Source organism: Varroa destructor, unplaced genomic scaffold (assembly GCF_002443255.2).
Source record: "Varroa destructor unplaced genomic scaffold, Vdes_3.0 BEIS01000001.1, whole genome shotgun sequence".
In the NCBI taxonomy this organism is placed as follows: Eukaryota; Metazoa; Arthropoda; class Arachnida; order Mesostigmata; family Varroidae; genus Varroa; species Varroa destructor.
Genome location: NW_019211454.1, coordinates 25891975 through 25911735, shown reverse-complemented (window position 1 = coordinate 25911735; position 19761 = coordinate 25891975). Strand labels below are relative to the sequence as shown.

Sequence of the window (19761 nt, the reverse complement as noted above, 5' to 3'; positions counted from 1 at the left end):
GATTGTTGCCAGTGGCCACGCTGGGATTTGAACCTGCACCACCACATGTCGCTTAGGTAAGTTTAGCAGGTAAACACGCTACCGAGTGCGCCATCGCGGTTGGTTCTGCGCTACAACTGCTACTGTTAGCCAGGCGTAACAGCAGCGATGGTGAGGGTAGAACGATTACTCAGGTCGCTGCCATGAATTCAGGATGGCGATAGCAAGCACTAGAAGGGGACGACGAGTAACAACAAGACCACGAAGGGACGGGTCGATTATGAACGTGATAAGGACCCTACAGTGGTAGCACCTCGTTGCATTGTCAGCAGCAGGACACAATGGTTATAGTTAGTTATGAACAGCATCGTTGTCCGTCAATGCTATTGACGGGGCCATTGCATAATCGTTATCATCGTCCCTCCTCAGGGCGATGCGGCTACAGTGAATTTTTGAGTATATAATGTTATTATTATTAGTACAACAAATATCGAAGCCTCCACTTAACGCACATGCCGTCTAGAAGTGTTGGAGAAAAACTCATATTTGGTCTCTACGATTTCAAATTTGCCAAGCGTATTACTACAGTGTTGGCTAGTATATCAGCGTCCGTTCACGGTCAAATTCTGATCGTAAAGTAATTTGTGGCATCGTTGAGGTAACGAAGCAACCGTACAGTTCAATCTATCTATGATACTGTATCGTATAGCCATACAGCTGTTATGCTAGCGACGAGCTAGCAGTCAGTTGTTGTTTGGACAAGCAGTGACGAACTCTTGCGAATTGTCTACGTACACACGCCACGAATACACACTGCACCAATGACCACGATGATGGTGACGGTGGGGAGTGATGAAGATGATGTTTACTATTATTCTAGAGTTTAACGTAGTTTGCGCTGATGCGATATACAACGGCTGCTTGCATCAGCGTACCAACTTAAGAGTGAGTCATCCGTCTGTATCGACGATGGTCGGAAAAATGCATGCAATAAACAAGTTAACCCATCTATGTATAGACACGTAGCTACACGAACTGGTACAAATAGACTGTTAATTGGAGCTGCAGTTCACTGATGCGACAATCATAATAATGGAAGAAGAAAAGCCTTCGTACCACCGAGGTCTCCATGCAAGCGGGATGAAGTCGCTGCTGTTGTTAATGTTGAAGAAGGAGGAGAAGAGGTGGAAGACGACGACGACGACGACGGCGACGACGACGACGACGACGACGATGACGATGACGATGATGATGATGACGATGAGGGTGACACCCCTGATGTTTTGGCGGCCTCGTCAGTTGAGAGGTGGCCGGATGATGAATCGACATCAGATACTCCTGAGTCGGCGGGTGAAGGCGGCAGTGAGGAGAGACCGGTTCCAGCCATGAATTGCTGCTGGTGCTGTTGCTGCTGCTGTTGGAGCATGAGGCTGTGCACGAGAAGGGCGTTTTTCGAGTCCGAATCCACCGCAGCCTGATGCTTGTGTCGGTTATGGGATCGGGAAAGATCTCCGCCATCAACTGCGAATGAATAATTAAATCTTTAGATAAACTGTTAAGTTATGTTTTTCAGAGTATCCTGTTCCAGTTGCTCTATGTGCGAAAAGGCACTAATGGCATGCTAATGGCACGAATTTAGGTGCATGGATAGCATGATAGTTGATATGAATCGTACTTTGTTTACCTACAATAACGAAGTTCAAATATGTCTTACATGAAAATCATTAGAAAATGATGTATATGAGTGACTACGATCGCAGCTTTTCGAAAGCTTCCGTGCTTCCTCTCACCTTAGGCCAATGCGTTCGAACGCCATATCTTACATAACAATTCATTGTACCCATGCTATGCTTTTTTGTACTTACACATCCGCGCCGGTCAGCCACTGTGAACGTGCCTGCATTGCGTATTTATGTATTGCCTATAAATAGCTCCAAATTTTTTTTGCTAAAAATGATCCGAGCAATCATTTTTAGCTGGGTGGCCGCTGTGGAGCTCGATGAAGAAGAAGCAGAAAGTGACTGGTCGTTTTGGCTGGCCGTTGCTACTGTTGTCACAGTTATAGTGGATGCCGACGCTGCTGCTGCTACTGCCGCCGCCTTGACCGCCGTTACTGCGATGCTTGACGAACTGATTGACGAACAACTGATAGCTGCTTTGCTTTGCTTGACCTGCGAATAGTTGGTCCGTCGGCCGGTTCGTTTCGCTTGTTACTGCAGTAGTCATCACTGCCGTCATCATCGTCTTGGCCTGTGCTTACGTTTTCGAAACCGGCTGCTGGATCGGTGACTGTGTCGTGTCGCTTCTGAAGGCAGACACTAATCCCTTTGCACAAGACGACGACGATAAAAGAGTTAAGCAAGCAGTTGAAGAAGTGCTATTGAAAATTGCTTGTTTGGTTGCTCTCTGAGCCGTTGCGTATGACCAAGTGACTGCTGGTCGATGGCCACTGCGCAACGCCTATGACACTGACGGTGGCTGTTGTTGTTGTTGAGTACTGCGACTCACAGGAGACCCGAACAGCTCGCGCAATGCTGCAGCGACTGGCGTTCGTTACGGCGGCGGCAGCAGCAGCAGCCGCAACTAGAGTGCCGCTTGTGAACCTCGCGCCGCGCACAGCACTGACGCCAGTGACGAAAGCTTTAGCGGCCGCAGCTCTTGTTTACTGCTGCTGCTGCTGCTGCCGCCGCTGTTGTAACGGCGGCAGCGGCGGTTATGAAAGCTCGACAGCGTCGTCGCCTACCCACCGCCATCAGCATTAGCAACACTAGCGCCAAAGCGATCGCAGCATTCGTGCAGAGTCCGGATCGTAGTCGTCATAGCCGTTGCAGCTGAACATCAGCACGATACTACGCAAAGCTAGAACAGCGGCAGTGGCGACGGCAACGGACGAGCCAGCTTCGCTTTCCGCGTTTCCGCACGCATCAACTAACCGTCAGTGTTTTCCTTTTACATCATCATCGTCACATGGCGACGTTGGCGCTGGTGAAGACTGACTGTGTAGCTAGCGATATCACGGATCCTGTGATATGTATAGTATCTATATAGAACCGCTATATGTATGCGTTTAGTCTCGGACTTCAACGTGAGACAGTGTCGTAATTCTATTTCATTGTACACGAAGTTAGTTGTTGTCATTTTGAAGTACAAGCGATGATTCAGCATAGACAGTGGTAACGCTTATAGTAAGTAAAGGTATGAAGAAAGGCCCATTTTAGATAGAATGAGTATTTTTAATTAAACTTGTGCATGCAGTCAGCATTCGCTCGTAGCAGTCAGGCTCGCTACTATATAGCTCGTTAGATTTCAATTCGGTATGAGCATCCTAAACGGGACGTTCAACGGAGGCGTGTGAACGGATACAGCATTGCCCGAACAGATATCCTCAGCCAACATTGTTGTCTGCTGCTACCGAATCCGGTCATCGGCGTATAATGGAGCACGCACAGTCAGAGGGGGAGAGGCCCCCTGCTGCTGGACAGACGGATCATCGGCTACTATTAGCTCAGGTCCGTCCATTTGCAGTGGTTGCTGTTGACTTGTTCGATACTAGGCGGCGGCGGTAGCGACGAGGATGACGGCCCGAACGATGGTTGACTGACATGGGAACGACCAGCCGTCGTGGATTTATCACATTCCTTGCGACTAGAATTGCATACGTAAATTGACTGTCCGTTGGACTGAAATCGCGTCCTGCATGAACCTGAACAGCTAAGGGCCTAGCGATCTGCTGCCGTTGTGCCTATTGCTACGGCGCTATGAAGAACGCTCACAAGCGAAGTCTCTTTGCACAGGCTCCGCATTGCAAACTCGACGGTCATGAGTCGAGTTGTCGGTTTTGCATGGCGTTTGTTTAACCCCATTTAATTGGCGCCATGAACGCTTTTATGCGAATGCGTGCGTATTGTTGTGTTGCGCCGGTGATGACAGCAGCTACAATGTCATAAACGACTATTTATTCTTGCACCTACTTTTATGCAGCTTCGCTCGCTCTTCATATAGCAGCAAAGTCAAAAGTTATTGAAGGGATGCTAACTTTGGACCCGTTTCATCGTATTTTCGACGTTCAACCTTACTTCAGCTGGCGGCGTTGCCGACGTTGGGCTGCGGCCTTAGATGCCGCCGCAGTAGCAGCAGCGGGACCGTTTGCCATAAAGGTACTCAAACGATTAAGCGAGAACAATCTATTAATAGTATTTGCATTGCACTAGTAATATCGTCAATAGTTGATCTAGCGTGGCACGGGTACCGTGCGTATCGGCGGGGGCGGGGGCCGTTACTGCTGCTTGCAACAACGCAACACTGGCGACAACAGCGGCAGCGGCAGTTAGACGAGCCACTACTGTTAGTTGGTCTTGACACACATCTTGGCACCAGAAGTCTGCCGTGGTAGTTGGTAGTGATATTCGTGATGCTGGTAATAATATAAGCGCGCGATTTGTCGGTCTGTTACTGTCCTGCTGTTGATGCCGCTATAAGGAAAGTGAGCACCATCAGCATTTTCCTGGCTGGCTGTCGGCTAAATCGCGTCGACTGCTGCCGCCGCGTCATTCGGTGCTGCCGCTGATTGTGCTAGTATGCGCTTTCGACTTATATAATCCTCTAGGCGACAGCGAGCGAATGAACGAACGAACAAGCTAGCCGATGATGACGACGGCAAATGGACAGCGCGGGTACCTGGATAATTGCTAGATTACAGTCAACAGTTAATGGCAAGCAACCTGCTTCTTTGTCGATCCGTCAGTCCCACTATACGACCGTTGCTCATGCTGGAGAAGGAACTGGGTCATGGAGACTCGCCAAACTTCCAACCGTCGTCCAACGGCCAACCAGGAAGCTCGCATGAGCGTCCAAGGACTACGACACGTGGTCGCCGTCCATCTCGATGCCAAGTCGAACATACATAGACCACTGCATATATACATTAAATTTATACAAGAGTTATAGACTGGAGCACACCTATAAGCAGTTCTTCATTGCTCATTTTTATTTGCCACTTTTACAAATACAAACCACGTATCTGCAAGTACAAAATTGACGATTAGTATCACTGCCTCGACCTCTGTAGAAAGTACATTGCACCATTATGTCTGTCTCGTGATAAAAATTGTAATGAGGGCCGCCGATTGACTGACCGCCGCTAGTATGTGTATGCATGTATAGGTACGTGTTGGTGCGGGGCGTTTTCGTTTACTCGCCTGCCTCTGCTCTCATACATCTCTGGACTGTGAATTGGTCTCGGAGGTGATTCAGGATGTTATGGGGCTAAGTTTTCTATAGCTGTTTCTCTCACTGCTTAAAGCTGTATCTGTCTGTTCGTTTCCTTTTCTTGCATGCAATGCTACGACCCATACTTTGGCTGTTGGGTTCAACTATTCGCTGGTTGTTATTGCTTGCTAGCCAGCCAGCCAGTCAGTCAGGGAGTCCACCTCCTAATGTCTGTCTGTCGGCTGTGAGAGCCATTTGTAATAGCCCCGGGGAGCATCCCGCAGATAAGAAGTAACAGCAGCAGCGACAGCAGGAATAAGCCAGGAGCTCAGGCTGTTCCTCCCGAGGGAGCACCCCAGCTCCTTAGCAGTACTGCACCCCAGGTGGGTTGCAGTACTGCTAAGGACGCAACTACCAGGTGAGTTCGTCCTGAGAGGCAGTGAGCGAGGTGAGTAATGCTTGGTTAAGACTACCATCACCGCCACCGCCATAACGACGACTTCTATCGTCGTCGCAAAGGAGAGCGCTTCTCAGAATGCCTGCTGGCTGTCAGGCAACCAGTTTCCCTACTTCAACTTTCTAAACGTCTGTCCAGCGAAAGCAACAACAGACGCAGCACTATTCACCACAGCTCCAAGGCTGGCGCTGGACGATCAGGCTCTTGTAAACTGGGTTATAGGAGAAGAACGCTAAGGCTTGAAAAAGGGCTGCCAAGTCAAAGCGACCTATCCACCTACGTATGTATGTAAGGACCATTTCTTTCTCTCTACTTCGCTCTCGTCTAGCTGTCCCTAGCGAGCGCCTACCAACCCACCGACCAACCTGCGCGTCTGTCGCTACTTTCACGCAACTAAGCAGTGCCAACTCACCCCAATCTAAGTCAGTATACTTCGAACTATGTTTCCGCAGTAATTTTCGACGCGACTCAGCTCAGGTTGAGTCGATTTAGCGAATGGATGAACGACTGCGTAGGTAACGCCATTGCCGTCTCTCAGCGTTTAGATACGAGCTACTCTTCGAGTCCGTTTCCAACGGATTGGCCTTTCTTCTTTTCTGTGCGCTGGCAAGCTGTACTAGCTCACGCGACGATAGTGTGTGGAGGATCAACCAGCGACCACTACCTAAGGCACTCCGTCTGTTATGGGCTAGCGCTTTTCCGGTCGTCATTTGCCCACCCGCTCCACCAAGCGACCGTTCCCTTAGAACGCCGCTTGGATTGGTTGTCCTCCAAGAGTTGGTGGGCTTTAGAAACGGCCACAAAAAGTGGAATCGTAAAAGCAAGATCGCGCCATACGCCGACCACTCCGCTTGGAGCCTCGGTGGGCAGGCTTCCTGGAACGGGTAAGGAGTAACCGGACGACAGGCTCTTTTCTTATTCGCTTCTTCCCAATACAGCGATGCCTCCCAATCAATCTTTCCAGTATCCCTTAAAGCCACTCGCACTCCCTAGCCCTTCCATTTGTCCAACTTGAGGTTGTGCTCCAAGTCTTATAAACCGAACCACATCTCGTATGCTTGCCGCGAGAAGGAGGAGTACGGGTCTAACATTCTTCTACCCTCCTACTGCTGCTAGCAAAGTATGTCCGCATCCCTAAGGCGCTCCCTCATTCTCTTCTCTCTGCCCCTTGATCCCCCCACCCCGCTGCATTAGGGAAGGGGTTAGAGACTCGTGTCAGCCCTCGCCCATTTCCTAAGAGACCAGTCACCGCGACGGTCGCCGTTGCCGTACAATATCGACTAGCATTGTGGGGCCCGAAAGGAGCACCGTAGGCCCTCCGGAGCATGCGCGAGACTGGCCTTGAAACGCGCCGTGCCATTGACCCAGAGAGTAAGGCGGTAGCGCCGTTCAGCTTGCTCGCTGGCTAACAGCACCCGCAGCAGCAGGGTAACAGTGCGTTTGTTGGCTGAGCGACTCCTCTCTCCACGGCTGTTCGATTCCTCGTTGTGACGGAGGCAACACCAGTGACGGCAATAGCAGCAGCAGCCGCCACGGCACGTCGAAAAAAAGCTCTTCTTTTTCTCGGTGTGCCGCAGGAGAGAAAAGCGTGTGCATTCCTAGGGCAGGTAAGCGAAAGCAGGCAGGCAGATAGACACACAGGCAGACAGGCGTCAGAAGACACGGAAGCGTGGAAGACTCTCATGTAGCAACAGCATCAGCAGCCAGCAAACGGATACGATAGCACCGATGCTCTGGCGGAACTCGCTGCTACCACTGCCACGGCAATCTAAGCGTCTGAGAGCAGGCAAGCGGCATGATGCCGCTGCCATAGCAGCGCCACGAGGAAGGGAATTGCCAAGCAACTCACAAAGAGGAGGGCCAACGCCGAAGATGCTTAATCCACGAGGAAGGACTGTGCTCTACCTACTACTATCACTGCTACTACTCGTACAACGACAATAATAATTCTATAAATACTATATCTCCTTCGTAATAAACAGGACGAAGCTGAGGACAAAGTTTTCAGGCAGCTACCCAGTGGGGAGGGAGTTGAAAAAGCCAAAGAGGTAAAACTGCCTCAACTCTGCATACCGCCCTTTTCTCTCTGCAACTATATACACATACACTCACACACAGGCACACACACACACACAGACACACGCAAATATATATAGGCGTATGTGCATGTAGATATTAATTATTAGAGAAGAATCGAGGGCAGACCACTTGCTGACAATCGCGAATGCTGTTCCTAAACTTTTGCTATAATCTAATACAGATAATAATAATAATAATAGTAATAAATTGTTAATAGCATCAGTTGGGGTATAGCAGATGATCGATGAGCAACGGTGCCTTTGGTAGTGTCAACTTTCATGTATCTATCTATGGAATACAATGTGCCATTATAAAGACAACGAACTTACAATATCGTTTCATTAGAGACTTCTTGAAGGTTGTCCTCTTAGGATCGGACGAGATGAGCGACGGCGCCCTTCGTGGGGGTGGTGACGGTGAGCTAGCCGGAGAGCGCGACCTGTCAATGTGCAGGTCAAGCACCTCGTTTTCGCTCTCTTCGCCCGATGACAGCATCGAGTCGGCGTCCGAATTCGGACTTTGGTCAGGCACCACCTGCTCGGCGGCCATTCTCAACTTATTCCCGACAGTTGCCGCTAACAATAGCCGAGTTAAGTCCACACTGACTGCACCCATTTAATAATCCGCGAGGTGCGCTCGTCAGTCAATCTGCACTCTTGTTTCGGTTTAGTTATCTGAAGTCAAACAAATCACCACTATACATACACAGCTAACGGGTGACGATCACAAATTTGCTAAACAACCACCACAGTAACAGTAGTAGGACTCTGTTGCAATTTTTTGTCTGCAGAAAAGTCGCCACTTCTATAGCCTGTGCATGTATGTATGAACATGTATACCTAGTCCGAACGGGTATTAGACACTGCCACTTTTTAAGTGGTTTCACTTGACAAAGATCCACGACACTGAACTCTGAGACTAGCTAGTATTATCTCCAGTGATCTGCTGTCGTTACCGTTATGGCAGTAGCCGTAGCAGACGCAAACCGTCGTATACAAGTACTGCGGCATACGTCGCACGAGCCTCTACCATTTCGCATAGATTTACTTGTGGTTCGCTATCTGGCTGCTGAAACTCTCACTGTATGTTAAATATGGCTACTGAAATGTCACATCCGTAACCACCCCACAACGTTACTCGCGCAACGCTGGCTGTTCAGCGGGGAAGCGCTCACAGGACTAACCATCCCTCGTGCGGCTTACACCAGCACGTTCAATCACACCACTTACCCTTGATCTACCCTCTCCCCTCGCAGCCCTCTCCGAAGCCAGCGACAGCGGCCGTAGCGGTGGAAGTGTCGGCGGCGGCAGCCCAGCCGAGCCGATTCAGGTTCAACGGGTGCGTAGCATTTGTATGACTCTACGCCCAGCCAGTTTTGTCCCACTCGTCGAGGTTACTGGAGGACGCAGGCACGTATTTGAAGCGGACCTGCGCGCTCGCTAAATGCAGACGGCCAGTCGCTACACGTTCCCCCTCCTAAGTACTGTCACGCAAAGAACACAGCTGAACAGGCATCTGATACTGGCTGTGATCGTAGCCAATGCAGCAGGCAACTGAGCCGCGGCGCGCGGAGGGACTCGAAGTTACGCTGATGCTGGTCAGGGTCAGTACGATTACTACAGTGGGTATGCATACACTATATGAACACTGGGCGCGGGCAGATATACAGACAAAGTACCTTTGGAAGTTTGCCTCCTTATCATCGACTGACGACGCTAAGACTGTAGTGCGCAAAGCGTTCATTTATCTTCCAACAAAACACTGGAGTTCGTCAGCAATTACAGACAGGAGAAGCGGAGAAAGAGTGACGCTATCAATCGTAGTTACGGCTTGTCTCGTTAATTAAATAGTGATAATCATCATTGTCGTCGACACACACAGATTTAAATGCGAGTAAAGAAGATTTAAAGCGACGGTGTGTTAAGCTGATGTAGGAGTAGCGCTTCGGGTACTGCTATGCTACACTAAACTCGGCAAGATTGTCTCGCTCTCCGACTAAATGGGACTGAACTGTCCATTATTTAACCAAGCCGTTCCTCAAGCACCGGAAGCAGAAATAATGCGTTGTGTAGCTTGCAATTGTAGTATTAATTCTAGGTTTCCCCACTGTACATATTGATAAAATCGAATCTGAAAATAAGTAGACTCTGTAGGTATACTCCTGTTTGGTTTCTATGCTGGGGACTGAGGCGGGGTAACCTTTCACGCTATGTTTGAAAATACAGATTAATACTGCAAAAGTGTTCCCTTGTGGAGATTTCAGAAATGCGTGTTCATCTTATCTCAGATTCAGAGTATACGTTGTAACGGAACATAATAAATAATTTAACTCATCTACAGTGCACTATCTCATAATACCCCAGTTGTCGGTGAAACAGCAACGGCTTAACAGTAGCAAAGAACGCTCGTTTTTTACACCGGTAGAGCTCGCGTTGAGTCGCGCATTAGCGCAGGTCTGCGTCAAGCTGCAAAGGACGTTACCAAGCAAATCCGACGAGGCCTATGGCTTTGTCCTTCATTCAAGAGGATTTGTCCGCCACGTAATGCTACAAGTTAGAAAAGGAATTTGGGATATCTAACTTAGATACGCCAGTTTGTAGCAAATGTTGACATCGCACCTAGAAAAGAATAAGCAGCGATTGCATAATGACTATCGAGAGGAACTTCAAGGCGAACGATAGTAGAGATGAGACACAGAAGGTCGGCTAGCAGAAGACGACGCAAGAAACGCTTAAAGTAGATAGTAAGACATTGCCTACTAACTTAGTTTGATAAAGATAAATGCTGTATAATGGCCTGTCTCTCTAGTCATTGTTATATATATATATATATATATACGTTTTATTCATTCTTGTACGAATGCAAATGTTTTGCTTTGTTGAGGAAGCTTTCGCTGCTATATGAGTAGCTGAGGAAGAACATTTGGGGGGTTCGAAGTTACGACTTGTGGTCTGTCCTCTGCCATCTTCAGATAAAACCGCCGCAGTTCAGTCAAGAGTGAGCCTTCATTTGTATCTCGGCCACGGCTGACTATCAGCGCAAGAGTTAGCTTTCATTTCATAGTAAATTTAGCTCTCGTTGACTGGACCGACTGAGCCCACAGCTGTTCCTTCAACTCGAAAGGATCATACCCCCGTAGAAAATGAGCATCTTTTCGTGGTAACTTTGAGATATTGGTTGAGGTTTAACAACTGACGAAGCTTTTGCAAATGAGTTTCATCCTAATCGAAAGCTGAGTCCAGACAGTTACGATAGTAAACGGTTACCTTGTTCAAATAGGTAAAATAGCTACATGCCTACGGTAGCTACTGAACTTTTCTATGGAAGCAATTTTTTAGTTGCTCAACACCTATTCATCTTTGGCTCATAATTCGAACTATATAACGCAAACAGGCTTATGAAATAATGATCTGGCTGTATGCTACGACAAAGCTTCGTAAAGTAATTGTGCCAGAATGATTTCTATTTAATCTGTTCTCTGCCGCTGCTCAATGAAATTGATACGCAACTGGATCATCCGTTGCGTCCTTGTCAGAAAAAAAAAACACGCGCATACACATTAACTTAAACAACATTATCGGGCGGTAACCGCGTTATCGTAGGTTATATCACTAGCTATACATAGGCATATATTTTTGTGTACATTTCGTTGCTTTCCGCAGAGACCAATCTGCAATCTGCGTCGTTGTACTTGCCGTTGTACGCTTCCGATTCCCAGCCCAACTATGTGACTACCCAGGATATTATGGGCTCAGCGCTAGTGGATATTACGGAGTGCATCAATTTATCGTGTTTACTGAAATTTGTCAGGTATACTGCACGCTTTCTATAACAATTTCAATATGAACGAAAATAAAAACTACATGTTATTTTTTCTGTTTGAGCCCGGCGTTGCTAAATTAAACAATTATTCACACTGCGCTAGATCTTTTTGCTTGTCGTCACTTTGTAGCTTACTACGTGAGCGAATCACTATTATACGTTCATATACAGATAGAGGAAATATTTAGACGAGTACACAAGTGGCCATCAAGAATAACTAACTGGGAACCTCAACGGTCCTTGCGGTACCCAAATGCTGTTACTTCGGCTGCTACTGCTGGCTGTGTTAGACTGCTGCTAGCCAAGAGAACTTTAGCTTGCCCCAAGTTCCTTCTCTGGGAACTGAGCCAAAGTTACGGACGGCAAAAATTAGAGGTCGTACTTGTGACTAATTAGCTACGCAGGTATTATCATATGCTCGTCCGACAAACGAATTACAGTTGTAGTCCTTCGATCAATATAGGCACGCATCGTTTCATGTGTCTCCCTAGAGGTGTTGCGTCATTGCGCTGTGTGCCGGTCGTCGTCACGGGTATCGCCATCATTATTGTCCTGTACATCTAGCCATAGCATATGGACGGACGTATAAATATAGCATTTTTAAAGTGTGCGGCTCTAACGATGGGGGCTATGTGCTACGCTGGTGAATTACTGGCAAATGGTGACCGAGCGAGTTGCAGCTCATCGTCTTGTGTCGTGTCGTTGTACGTGCACCTGCCTGTATGCTGCTATTGGCGCTTACCGGTATTTCCTTCGACACGTCGTTGCCAGTGCCAGTAGTGTCCAGCAGCAGCGGCATATATATACATGGATATTTGTGTTAGACTTGGCGTTTGCATGTACAGCGTTGTACAGCATATTGCTCTATTGCATAGCTGACAGCACCGTATGTAAAGGCGGTTCTGCTGCCGTAGCTGTTCATGTGGATACCGTTGCTATTGTCCGTACGTCTATCATCACCGGGACTGTTACTGCTGCCGCCGTTACGGCGACGAGGGGCTATTATTCCTGTTGTTATCGACGACGACGATGTTGCTAATGGTGATGATGCATGTTGTTACCGTTCACAGCCGCAATTCCAGCAGTATTAGGCACTCTTTTGCCAAAATACGACCGCCACAACTCCAGTCGCGGCTACTAACTGGGTCAAGATCGTACGCATCGTGGCCGGCCGTATTGCGTCGTATCGCCGTTGCCACACGGGCTATTTAAGGCTACGGTAGCAGCAGCATCCGCGGCAGCCTTTCAGCTGCTGCTGATGTCATTGTCGTTCTGTCTGATGTTGCTACAGAAGCACAAGTGGTTTAAGAAGCGCAATCGGTGTGTTCCGTTTACCTTTAGCATTGTTGTCCGTTCGTTGGCGTAACAGTGGCCAGCTCTATAGCCTTGCAACAGACAATGATCAGCAGAAGCAGCGACGACAACACTCGTAGACAACCCGACAAACAGGGGGGAGAAGACGGCACGGTGACACGAGCGAACGGAGAAAGGGGTCGCCTGCGCGGCTGTTGTGAGTGGCGAAAGCGGACTGGCGGGTGGTTGGGCGGGCGGTCGGTCGGGCATTTGGGCGGACGGAAGGGGGAGGTGGCGCCCCGATATTGCTATTAATCCAACTGGTTCGTTTCGCGATGCGCGATTTAATGCTTTCTCAATCAAATCCATTCCATCCTCGATCCCGCAGAACTGCAGCATCGATATTCAGCGTCAAGTGCTATAGGAACTACTGTTTTTTGTTACTGGATATGTGTGCAATCTGTTCTTAGGGAAATTGCGAACCGAAGACGTTGATGTAGGACGATAAAAGTAGCAATAATAATATCCGCATCTACTGCTGTGGTTTTTCTACCGAAGAGCAGAATTAAGAAATTGTCCTGGGGCGCAGATATATAATACTTGTTCATGAATATCGATACGAACGGTTATATAATGGCGAGAGAAGCAATTCGAGGAATGAGGATGAACACATCAAGTACGCTGTACGTGTCGTATGCCAGGAGGGGGTCTACGTGAAACACGTTCATTCGAATCTGCTGTTACATCCTTTACGATTGAAATCTATAGCCGAGTACGGCTTTAGCGTTGCTCCCTTGCTACGCACTTCTCGCAACAATTTTCAAAAGTAACATCTTAGAGCGATCGTACCTGTGCAATCTTCTCTGATTTGTGTGCCTTGCTGTGCATGCGTGTAAAAGTGGTTTCAGCGACCACAGCGATAGCGTAACAAGCTAACGTAAATGTTTTAAGAGGGGCCCCACGACGTCCGAACGGGGGGTGGTGGCGATCGGTTTGTGAGTAAAAGGAGGCGAGAGGGCACACGTAGTGAATAAAGCCTCCACCGCGACTGCAAAGTAAGAATAACGCGAACTAAAATACCACCAGCTTAAAGGGCTGGGTCCATCGTGGGGAGGGGACAGGGACGCAACCGGGGGAGGCTGACACACAAACACCTGCCGCTTACGCATTGACTGTTTGGCGCTTTGCTTCATTTTGTGTCTGTGTGATCACGTCGGTCCGCCTGTGTCAGTGAGTTTGTGCGACTGGCTGCTGTTTGTATGTGCAACGCTGATCGTAGCCCCTTGTTGTTGGCCCACGATGACGTTTGAGACCTTGGATTGCATAAGCTGCGCCGCGCAGCCCAGGTCGTCTGGTGCTTGCTGCTAGCTAGTTAGTTAGCTTTGGCTCCGAAGCTCCGTCGCGGCGCGTCAGCCAGCGATGCGTCGCCGGACGGGGTCTGGCTGACGCCGTAGCCGCAACCGTTGATGATGATGATTGCGATGCTAATACCGGGTTTGGTGATGTTCCCTGGGTCCGGCGCTTTTAGGTCAAGAGCAGCTGGCGAAGAGAAGCCGGCACTAGCAATAGCAACAAGTCGCTGTTGCTGCTATGGCTGATAATAGCAGCAGTAGCAGTGACGATGGTGCCGGCCGACAACTAAATCGCATACTACATATCTTTATGTTGTAATAACCGACGCTCAGTGCCTCACCGCTGGCGTCGCCGGACAGGGGAAACTAGATAACAGTGACTGCAACGTTTGCCTCTGGGGAACGGGGATGTACGCGGAACGTCCAGGGTCTGGAGTCAAGATGGCCTCGCTCGTCAGCATCACCTTCATCACTATCATCATTAGCATCGTCAGCATCAGCTCAAAGCGGTGTTCGTCGGAACTATGTGCAGCTACAAAAACAGACGAGACGAAAGTCAATACAGACAAACGAGTCTGCGTTGCCGAGTGTGATGATGATAACAGTGACGATGATGGGCAGTAGAGCAAGATAACGGCCGGCCACACAAGTGAGTAGACAGGAGAAGCTTCTGCTCTTATTCAGCCCTTGGTCGAGTGCGTCACTCGGGTTTAAGGAACAGTTTTTAATCTGCGAAGCTGCTATTAATATTATAGATGGACTCATAGAGTGCATGGTGTTGCTTTGTCACAGGTTCTATGCGTGTTCATGATGCATGCACGAACGTAACTTCCTCTATGTTTACGGCCTTCCCCCGTATCTCACGGCAATTAAATTCGAAATTAAATCTTGTGACTGTATCACCGTCTCACTGATTGAGAAAGTCTAATCTTTTTGTTTGCTTAGTACTATATGATGATAAAATGCAGTCTCTACGATGAGCAGATGTATGCCGCTAGGAAGCGAGATACAGACAGCTCTCGGCTAAGCATCACGGAAGGGACGGAAAAACGAGCCAGCGATTTCGGCGATAAAGCACAATCCGAATTTCGAGAATATCTGATTGAAATATTGACTTAGGCAAAATGAGCTGTGTGTGATTGGGCAGTCATTTACACACAGATTCTACCTGTATGAGCACTTGGCAGTGAGCTAACTCCACTGCTAAGAGCAGAACATCGTATCAGAACAACTCTGGTGAAAACTTCTGCGGGCCGAATTCTGGCAGTTTTTACTTCGTTGTACTTCACGCTTTGTTTCAGCTGTCGCCATGTTTGTGTGTTATCATTACTAATATTCATGCCCCTATCTGGAAATGTTCCCATTTTGTGCGTGACGTTCACGTTTCTTTCCAGTGTTGTACACTCATGACAAACGTATTCCTCCTAAACATTTATTTAGCAAGTAAGTGTCCGTGGTGCTAAATGGTGTCCGTATGCTTTCCATTTTCTTACCACTCGCCACATAAGCGCACAGTATAGAGCCCAGAGTGGGGATTGACGCAGTGCGTACAGGGTCCGCTATGCATAGCGTTTTTGTACCTTCATATAGTCGCGCACAGTGGGGGTGATCATAGCATTCGCAGCGGCCTAGCATCAGAGCATGAATGGGTTGCTTTGCGCTGCTTGTTTGTGTATACCATACTTTTGCTTGGCTGGCGTTCCTGGTATAGCAGGCCAGCAGCTGGTTTTGCCGGACGAGGCGTTGATGCAGCGATGGCGGAGACAGCAGCAACAACGGCGACAATAACATCAGCAGAGCGGCGTAACGTGAACGCGTACGGGTCCCGTTCAGGGTCACGCTACCAGTCGTGATAACCACCCCGGTGCCCAACAAAAAACCGATGCTCTAAGATCGAATGGCAACAGTTCGAGACTCATACAACCATGTGACTCAAAACACACACACACACACGCACACACATATAACAATGCGTTACAACACGACGTCTTCCACATAGAAGACGAAGAAGTTCCTCATTGAACGTTGCTGCTGCTGCTCCCGCCGACTCTGTCCACAGCAGTCCTTAACCACAGTCACAGTTACTTTCGCTTGGCATTGGATAGCCAAAGAAGTTCTTATAGTAGTATCATCATCACCATCACGAAATCCTCAACTATTGCTAGCGTCTTATGCAACCGAACAACAACAAACAGTGACGATGATAACGTCGCCGGTTGACTAAGGCATTGGATGGAGGGTGTCACGAGGAGGAGAACGCAGGCATTGTAATCCATCGGCGTTGTTTGCTGCTGCTGCTGCTGCGCTGACTCTATCGATTCAACCGCCGCCGTTAACGACGACAAATTCATTCAGAGCAGATCGACGGCCGCTGCCTACTGGTCGTGTGTTGTTTGATGCTGTCTTTGTCCGTCGTCTAACAAAACTGAGAGCTGTGGCGTTGCGATATGTCAGTTAGCCGGCACGTTCGCTGCTGCTGTCTCTGGCGATTGGCATTGCCCCACTTTAGCATACAATTATTGCTGAAGCACAGCACTGCCCCTGACAGCTAGAGCTGCGGCTGCTGACGGCAACTTGGAGGTCGACTCGAAGTCGAGATAATTCGCGAGAAGCACCGCGACAAAGACAGCGACGTCACCGCACTGCCAATGGTCAGCCTGAACGGTAGGTAGAAGACGGCAGCAGCGGCATAACAATAATAATAGATGGGAGGGTCAGAGACGGCCGAACGGACCTGGCCAAACTCTGGTGCTGACTAACGCTGATCTATTCAGAACTAGAATAGTATGGACCATTGTATGTATAGAGAGGAATCGTTCGTTATTTTGCTTTTTGATCCGCAGGTGATGGATAATTAGAAAAATCAAATAATTACTTGCAAATAATTAGCATGGAAGGAAGAAATGACAGCGAAGTTAATAGTGCCAGTAGTGGTATAAATGGGACAGGGCAGAAGCGTCAGAACACCATTACGCCTTACACTGCGCGGCAAAAACGATAGCAGCTGCTGCTGCTGCTGCTGCTGCGGCAGGCCAACAGGCAAGCGGCTGGCTGGATAACGATCCTTATAGAAAAACGCAAACAATGTAATTAGTTCAAGGCCATTGTCGAAGTACCTCGGGCGAGGGGGCCGGACTTGGACTCCGTCCAGAAACTAAGATAATAATTAGACTAATTGCAAAGGTCGAATAGAAGAAATCCCCTCCGAAAAAGTGGTCTGCCATCGTCCCTTCTACTGGTATGGCAGTCGTACCATTATACAATAATAATTCAATTCATCATTGAACGATCGTTTGTTACTGTTATGCAAAACGAGGCAGGGATCAAACACCAATATACGAACGTTTGACTGGCATTTTTATCACCGTACTCGTCAGGTCTGTTCTCGTAGATGAGTAGATATTTGAACACCTTATATATTTTCTAGCGTATATGTTACACAGATCATAATACCGAAATACTGTCAGCTTTTATCGAAGTTTGGTAAACTCAGGTCCAGTAAAATTTTACATTTTTCATATATGAAATATAGATAGCGGAACATCTGTATCCAACCAATAGTGGAAAAGGGTTTTTTTTTTTACAAGATGAACGCAACGTGGCTTCAGTGATGTACGGGGCGGCAAGGGGCGTGCCATAGTCGACAGACCGGGGTCGAGTATTAAATACGCAAGGAGCAGCGAACGATGCGTTAATGTAGGCATTATTTGTAATGGAGATTATACATACGCGCACGCACACACACACACACACACACACATATATATATGATATATTTTTCATCTATTGCTAGGGCACCGTAGTCGTATACACACTGAAGGAAGTGTTTGCTTCGTTTTTCGTGTGAAGGCATCGGCGAAAAAAGGAATTCACTATGAAAAGCCGTACTTACTAAGCACTGCTACAACACGTAGCATTTATATGCAGTCCTACCAGCTTGCCGTCATGGCTGGCAACAGAACACGCAGACAGAACTTTAGTCGCTGCCATCTTATTGGACCGGCAAAAGGAAGGACGTACATGTATAGTAAATGCGCACAGACACATGAGACGGGAAGGCAGCGGGCGGACGTCGTTGCTTGACGTACGATGGTGGCGATAGGAGCAATAGCTGCACCGTTCAACGAACGATAATATACGAAATGTATATACATAGTACTATGATAATGATGACGGTGGTCGAACCCCGACCGTGTACGTCATTGCTGTTGTCAAACATTTTCAAGCGCTGCGCCGTTTGCCCCGGCTTTTGACGGCGGAATTTTCATAAACTTCAGTCTCCGCTACCATTGTGTCGCTGCCTTCTCTTCCTCTTCGTCGTCGTTTTTTTGCCCCGTTGCGCTGCTGTAGCCGCCAGCATCTTGCCACCGACCTTCATTTACACAAGACGTTTGGAGCGAGGTTCTCTATATTTATTGACGTTACTGATACAACTGTCGCTACTGATATTGTCAGAGTCGGTATCAGCGTTATCATCAACAAAGTAACAAAGTAGGTAGTCGAACTTTGGCGCCCTTAACTGGGGCTTTGTTTGGGCGGTGTTGATGGTGTCTGCATTCTGTGGACTCCGCGAGCAGTGCCGATGTTACTGTATCCATGTAATAGTTCCAGCTGCTATTACCGCATCATCATTGGCCAGGGAACAGCACTGTCAGCAGCCGGTTATTGTAGCGTGGGCCACGGGTCAGTGATGGTTGCATCAAAAATAACAATCATCATCAGCGTAATTGTCGTAGTCATTCCTCCCCGCTGGTGCGTGTATGTGTGTGTTTTCGTGTCCATAAACGCCCGTGTAGAACTGATCTAATGACGCCGTTGATCCTTCGACGTGTCTATGCTTTCGTATAGCGAGTGGATTCAAGTAATGTATAAACTATTATAAAATTCGTAAGTTCTAGTGACGGCCGACAATTCAACATTGGTCTCACTCTTTTTGTCAAGTAAGATGACGAATAATAATATTATAACCACGGCAGAGATATTAAATATAGGTCGTTACAGGGTCCGGTGTAGGTTATTTTAGACAGAAGACGAAAAAAAAAAAAAACAGGTTGATTATCTATTACTCAATGAGTACTTAAGATATTTTTTGTTGTGGTGACGCTTTGGGGAATATGTGCAATTTTTTTCTTGCAGTCTACCAAAAACCTCAAAACTATGTATATGTTGTTCGAGTCCTTAGGCAGCATATACGCTTCTCATGTTTATCTCGTTAATTGAAAGTCTATCCTCCTAATGACGAATACGACCATCTTCGTTTTCGTTCCATCTGCGCCTACCTGTTAGTTTGCCTGACTCAGAAAGAGAGTTCAGTATTAAAGTCTTTCGAAAATTCACCCAAATACCTCTTTTTTTTTTTTTTTTTTTATCTTCCGCTAGCTAAAGCAAACAGAAGTGTTCAGCTCGTGAGACGCTTTTGTTAGCGGTTTAAACGACAACAACAATTTCTACTTTGCGACCCCTTGACCTGAGCTGAGGTGAAATGATGACCAATTAGCAAGTGCATCAGTATCGTCATCAAGAAGCGTATTCAACAGTGTTCCAATAATCGGCTGCCATTTTTCTCGAAAC

The 19761-nt window shown here is 47.9% G+C and overlaps 1 protein-coding gene across 2 annotated transcripts in view; it reads right to left on the bottom strand.

The window, feature by feature from the left end:
* Positions 1-19761, bottom strand: part of LOC111249520 (uncharacterized) — a 158549-nt gene that overhangs the window by 12178 nt on the left and 126610 nt on the right. Inside the window, exons 1-2 of one of the 2 annotated variants that reach the window (XM_022803522.2) lie at positions 8053-8918; positions 1096-1500 (exon numbers count right to left, since the gene is read on the bottom strand). In XM_022803522.2, coding sequence (XP_022659257.1) covers positions 1096-1500; positions 8053-8338 — 691 coding nt within the window. In that variant the 5' untranslated portion in view covers positions 8339-8918. Of the gene's footprint in view, positions 1-1095; positions 1501-8052; positions 8919-19761 lie in introns of those variants that run through there. The other variant, XM_022803513.2, reaches the window with a different exon arrangement.